The 6,460-nt window shown below is 32.6% G+C and overlaps 1 protein-coding gene across 1 annotated transcript; it reads right to left on the bottom strand.

The window, feature by feature from the left end:
* Nucleotides 1-2,078: 2,078 nt before the first annotated feature.
* Nucleotides 2,079-5,199, bottom strand: LOC21387571 (flavin-containing monooxygenase FMO GS-OX5). The gene is made up of 7 exons (XM_010090932.2): nucleotides 4,671-5,199; nucleotides 3,962-4,032; nucleotides 3,688-3,837; nucleotides 3,503-3,585; nucleotides 3,290-3,425; nucleotides 2,799-2,969; nucleotides 2,079-2,398 (listed from the first exon to the last, which is right to left on the bottom strand). The coding sequence occupies exons 1-7, from the start codon at nucleotides 5,197-5,199 to the stop codon at nucleotides 2,222-2,224; spliced, it is 1,317 nt and encodes a 438-aa protein (XP_010089234.1). The 3' UTR covers nucleotides 2,079-2,221.
* Nucleotides 5,200-6,460: the final 1,261 nt, after the last annotated feature.

The following is a 6,460-nucleotide window of genomic DNA, read 5'->3' as shown; positions in this document are numbered from 1 at the left end:
TTTGAGATAACTGTTTTTTTTTTTTTTTTTAATGAAGAAAAAATATAAAGCGAGCAAGTTGGTTGTAACTTGTATTATTGACGTTAGTGCGTTACAGGCAGTGGATCCAATAATTTTAGGATGGATTAAAGGTACAATACTGCACAACCTCATCCAATAATTTTTACTATAAAAATAGTAAAAGGATGAGAGACAAGATGTCACCAATAATTTTTTTTTTTTTTTTTTTTATGTCATCTAATCGGTTATCCATCCAAAAATTCAAAGTAGAATCCTACGACGAAAATAAGCACCCAATAAAAATATATTCAAAGGAAAAACGCCGTCACAATAAAAACGACAACCGAACGAAGGCTGAAAGAAGTGAACCACAGAAAGTGGTGAAAACGAACCACAACAAAAAAAACGTTAACAATATGGAAAACGACGCTCAATATTCAAACGATAACAAAAATGATAGACAGACGCAAATGTTACATTGAAAAACGACAATATTCGTAGAAAGGACAATCAGCATCTGTAAAGCTACTTAATTCATCGTGACCCACCAGTTTACCAGCGAGAAAAACGCGGCCAGAGTGAACGGAAAAACGACAACGAAGTAAAAGTAAAAAAATAAATAAAATCCACAAACGAAGGATATAGAAAAAGATGAAGCAAAGGGCAACCAAAAGAAAATGAGGATAAAGTGTAAACGACAATCACTATAAAATAGAATGAGTATGACGGCCAAAGCGTACAATAATAACCCACGACAGCAATAAATGATGAATAATATATAATAATATAAAACTGACAACCATCATAAAACGACAACCACAAGATAAACGACAACAGCCGAAAAATGACAAAAGTAAGTAACAACAAAATAAACTGACAATACATTGCCAACAACAAAATGAAAAACGGCAATCATTATAAAACGATAACAATACTAAACGACAATACATAGATAACAACATCAAGTACAACACAAAAAAATAATAAATAAAACCTACCATAACCATGTAAAGATAACAAAGCTGAAAAAAATAAAAAATAAAACAACTACAAAGCTAAAAACGACAACCGAGACACGAAAAGGTGAACAAGACGACCCAAACACGGAAAATGGAAAATCATTCCAAAAACAGAAAAAGGGAAAAATGGAAAGGGCAATTACTATGAAACTGGCAAAAATGTACAAAGGACAACAATGAATGATAAAAAAACGACAAAGTTACACGAAAATAAAAAGCTATAATAAAAACGACAAGTAAATGAAAAAGAACCAAATAACCTTGACGACAACCAAGTGAGAAACGACGATAATAGACAAACAACGACGAAATGGAAATCTAGATTCAAGAGTAAAACGATCAATGATAAAGAAGAGATGACACCACAAGAAGGTGAAATATAGAGAACTCTGATTAAACAACGATCCACCAAATGAAAAATTGCCGTAAGAGTAACCAACCAAATGAACAATAATAGTTCGTTGTTGTGTTAAAATAATCCGATGAGAATCCTTTTATCCACCTAAACATTTTTTATGAAAAATCTTTTGTGTACCCATAAGGATTTATCTTGATAGACACAAAAAAATATGCACCGTGGTGGGACTCGTGTGGGCCCTATAAGTAGGGCCCACTTTTGTATCTATGAGGATAAAGACATTGTGGTTAGGGGTGCTATTTTTTTTTTATAGAAAAATAATGTCCACTTTGATTGAGATAGATAATAATATTAGAATGCAGATGATGTAGTTTATTGCAGAAAGTGGAGGAAATCGATCTAAAAATCACTAAGAGATTGTTAGTTAAGACTGAATTATAAAAGCATGGTTTTATAAGAGATTTTGTGGATTAATAATAATACATTGCTTATTGTAATTTAGCAGAGGACATTACAAGGCCACATTTTTTTTTTTTTTTTTAGTTTAATGTTCCCTTGAGGTTGTTGCATTGTACTTTTTCACCTTGTATTTTGCTTATTGTGATCACATTACCGGTGCTTCTGATTCCTTCTATGGCGCAGTTTCGTTTGTTCTGCCTAATGAAACTCAAAAGGTTCAAAAATCAGATGAGGCTCGAAGCAAAGTAACATATAAATTCATAATACTCGTTTCGTGTGAAAAACTTGGATAGACTATGAATGTAGAAAACTGAGATTCCGAAACTCGAATTGAAAGATAGAGAACAAGTTTCGGATTAATTTGGATGATGAACTTGAACAAGATTTAAATAGATTTAGCATCCTTGATGATTCCCTCCCAGTAAGCATCATCCCATTGGTCCTTGTATCGAATATCTCGCATTTCGTATATGTTATTGAGACTCTCTTCGTACATCTTGTACTTCCACTCCTCAATTGGTGGCAATCCTAGCTGAGCACATAGCCAATTTTGGTATCCAATCTGTCATGATATTCATCACACATGAGTCCTTGTGCATATATAGTCGCATATATTTATATCTGTTTAGATCAATCTAGAGTAAGAGAAATATTATGGACATGAAAATACTATACATAGTTTCAGCTCATATAAGTATGATTAAGTATGTGTTGTTCAAAGGATTGTAATTTATAACATGTTACATGTGTTGCCCCAAGTATCAAACCTTGGAGTTGTGGCTAATAACAAGTAATAAGAACTAAAGCCACTCTAGGATCACATTCTTTTAAGGTGGTCAGGACAAACCTTCATTTGTGCCATGCAAAGCCAAGTATATACAGGTAGAGATACAAGAAAATCAGATGCCGGAAATTGGGGGGTATTTTGAAAAAAGTAATGAAATATTATGTGGACAAAGTACCTGAAATAAAAGGAAATGCGTGGAGCGTTTTGGCAGTCCATTCTCCTCCATCTTCTTATAGAACTCTTCGGTAGAAGCCATCATTTCTTCCTCGCTTGGCAGCATCAATTTACCGGATAAAACACGCGCAATCCACTTGGATTGTAACTCCATTGTGTCGAAGAGTAGACCCTGATTTCAAAAATAAGAAGATTTCTTTTTTTGTAAATTGCAAAAAGCTGCTGAGGGGTAATGTTGCTAAACCATGAGTTGTGTCACTCCTGATGATGCATCACCATAAGCGTGTCAACTTTATTTTGAGGCAACTTGCGACGTAAGGGGTAATTACGCGCATTAAATGGTTATGTTCGATTTTGAGTATGATCAGGACCATAAGGTGAAGTTAATATTTGACTTCTAATATCAAACAGAGACACTCATCTTGCCCAAAGTACTACATTGAATCAAGTTTTCCTTGCAAGTATGAGGAGAGTTGAGTTTTACTATCCAACCTTTATAGGTATACCAATGAAAGACAACCATGGAGCTAAGCTTGGAGGAAAGACATGATTGTACAATGGTCCAACGCGATTTTCTTCGACAGTAACGATTCCATTTGTTTCGAGAAATGGATAATGGTATTTGAACCTATGAACGCCACAACAAATTCAAAACTGAAAAATATTTTGCAAGTTAGAAGTATTAATTAATTATTTGGAGCTTACCCAGTACAGTGGAGAATGGTATCAGCACAAACTGAGAATCCATCTTGAAAAGCAACTGTACCATCTTCATAAACACGTTCTATCTGTAAATCAAGATGGATTAATGTTAAATCATAATATCATTTGGCTTAAATAATGGTGATTAGTGATATATAATGTGTGTGTATATGTATGTATCTATATACCATCATATGGTGCCATATATTCTTGTGGTTTTCCACCCTTCCTAGTTTGACTCCCGGTTTCCTTATGGCTAAATGAACTTCTTTGGCTTCACTTGAAATATCTCTTGAGATGTCAAAAGCGCTAGCTCCATATCCTATTATAACCACAACCTGATAAAGTGGGAAGTTGTTTAGTACAAGAAAAATAAAAAAAATTATTGCAAAAGGTGAACCTGTACTTAAATATAAACCAATCAATTTGTGACAATTTAAGGCAATACGTGTGATTACTCACTTGGCCACGGAATTGTTCAGGGATGCGATAATTGTGACTATGAATTTGATATCCTGGCCACTTCTCTATACCTGAGTCAAAATATGTACGCAAAAACAAACATAAAAATCGTTAGGGGAAAACAAAAAAAAAAGTAATAATTTTACTGAAGTTACTTTGCTATTATTTTTCACTTTCATAAAATTACTTGTGTAAAGGAAATGAATATCTGAAAACATACTAAAGCCCTGTTTGTTTATAAGTTTGAATTACAGGTTAAATTTTTTTTGCTAAAGTATTTTCTCTAATAAATTTAAATTTATGTTTAAATTTACAAACTAAACGGTCATTATTATTATTTTTTTTTGTATTCGTTTTTGTTTTCTAAACTTACGTACTTGACATATATTTTCATAAAGATACTAGAATACAATTTCAAAAACGTATCCTACGTTACTAAGTCAAAGTCAAAATCAAAAATCATATACCGTCAAAGTCAAAGTTATATAATAAGATATAGATCTAATTTATTTTGTCGATTTAAATTTTTAATTTAAATTAAAATGTGATATTTTTTAAAAATTTTTTATTATAACAAAAAAAAATTAAATGTGATATTTTTTAAAAACTTTTTTCTGTAAAAATTTAAAATTAAAAATTCAAATCAGTAAAATAAACGAGCCATAATACATGACTCAAAAGCTTTGGAGAAAGTCAACCAAGACAGCACCTTCAACCGCAGCGATCTCCGGCTCCACGAAGTTCCCGCTACAAACGACCACAGCCTCGAACACCTCTCTACTCACCGAGTCACTTCTCCCAGTCCTCGACTCAACCACCCACTCGTCCTTCCTCGTACCAACTCGCGCGACTCGGACGACCTCCGTGTCGACCCGGACCAACTCAGCTAGTCCAAAATCCCTCACGAACCGGTCCAAGAACCGAAGTACCTCCTCGTGACCCGGGAAGCTTCTCGGATCCCCGCCTTCCCGCTTCAAAAAGGGGTAGTCCGAGAAGCTCATAAGCTGTCTAGGAAGATTGGTCCGCAGGTTTCGGTAGAGACTTCCGTGGATAATCTCTCGGGCCGGATCAATGCTTAATGGGTCTGATTCGACCCGTGGGTCGTAGGCCCGCGTGCCGCCGATCCGGTCACGTTTTTCGAAGACGACGACGCGATGGCCCTCTCGTTGAAGCTCGCGGGCCGCGCAGAGCCCGGATACGCCCGATCCGATCACCGCCACTCTGACGACCCAGCCCATTTTAATAGCTTCTGGTTGTAAGATTTAAGAAGGAATTGTGGTTGGGAGTTAAATTTATATTATCAAGTCTTGTTTCTCTCCGTTAGATTTTTATTATAATAATAGTTTTATTGTTTTAAAAGTATGAGTACCTGGTTTTTGAATTTTTTAACTACAGCTTCTAGTTTTTCAGTTTTGCACGTGGTTTCGGTAATAATATCATAATTATTATATTATTTTTATTATTATATTATTATATTCTATTTTTAATAATATTATTATATTCCATATCAAAATATAATAATAATTTTATTGTTTTATATTATATATAATATTAATTATATATTATATTGTAATTATATATAGTATATTATAATATAATTGTAATTTTTAATTATATTATAACTGAAATATTATTATTTATATTAATCTTATAATATATTTTATAATATTATAATTATATTACATTTTACATATTATATTAATTATATTGATATATAAAATATTAGTGTTATATGTAATAGAAGAGTAATTTTGTCAACGTAAAAATATTAATATTTTATTTCATAGTATTCTTAAAATTACCGTTAAATAAATGAATCAATTTTCTCTTTTTCATTCTATTATTTTTAATATTTTCATTATCATTCCACCACTATAACTAAACGCAACCTAAGTGTTCATTCCACTTTCTTTATCTTTGTTGATAACCTCTATATCCTGTACGTATCATATTTGACAGTCCTATTCTTCTTTTGGTTTTTTTTTATTATTTATTTTATGAATTCAGACATTCAACACTTGTCAATGGAATTACTTCTATTTATTCATGCCTCAAATAAGGCCAGTTTCCATTCCTTTATTTACCAACTACATGATTTGTGATTACTCTTGTTATCAAAATGATCCAATTTCTAACTACTAAACAAATTTGTTAGGATGAATGCAACAACTTTGTTTTTGTTCCTGTCATAAGTGTTTGATTAAACTCACGTCGTAGAATTTTGTCACCAGCGATTTTGATGAAAACGTCATTCTATGAGCCTCATTGAATTCTTTTTTTGGGAATGGACTTCCAAATATATTCTGTAATGACTGAGAAAATTCCAGACCTTAAATAATATAATTCATGTATTTTTAAGCCAAAGATTTTCTTAGAAAATATTATGTTATATTGTGAATGGAGGATTTATGGAATTAATATATGTATTCCTAAATTCTATAGCAAATTTCATGTTAAGTTCATGTTTCGATCAAGTAAATTCGATCAATAAATTCTCGC

The sequence above is a fragment of the Morus notabilis genome, unplaced genomic scaffold (assembly GCF_000414095.1).
Source record: "Morus notabilis unplaced genomic scaffold, ASM41409v2 Scaffold1265, whole genome shotgun sequence".
NCBI lineage: Eukaryota > Viridiplantae > Streptophyta > Magnoliopsida > Rosales > Moraceae > Morus > Morus notabilis.
Note: the sequence above shows the minus strand (reverse complement) of the source record. Positions and strands in the feature narration are given on the sequence as shown.

Coding starts and splice junctions, on each gene's coding strand:
- LOC21387571 (XM_010090932.2), bottom strand. CDS start 5,199: ATGGGCTGGGTCGTCAGAGTGGCGGTGATCGGATCGGGCGTATCCGGG. Junction 4,033..4,670: donor GGAGATCGCTGCGGTTGAAG/GTGCTGTCTTGG, acceptor ATTTTGACTCAG/GTATAGAGAAGTGGCCAGGA. Junction 2,970..3,289: donor TCATTGGTATACCTATAAAG/GTTGGATAGTAA, acceptor TTTTGAAATCAG/GGTCTACTCTTCGACACAAT.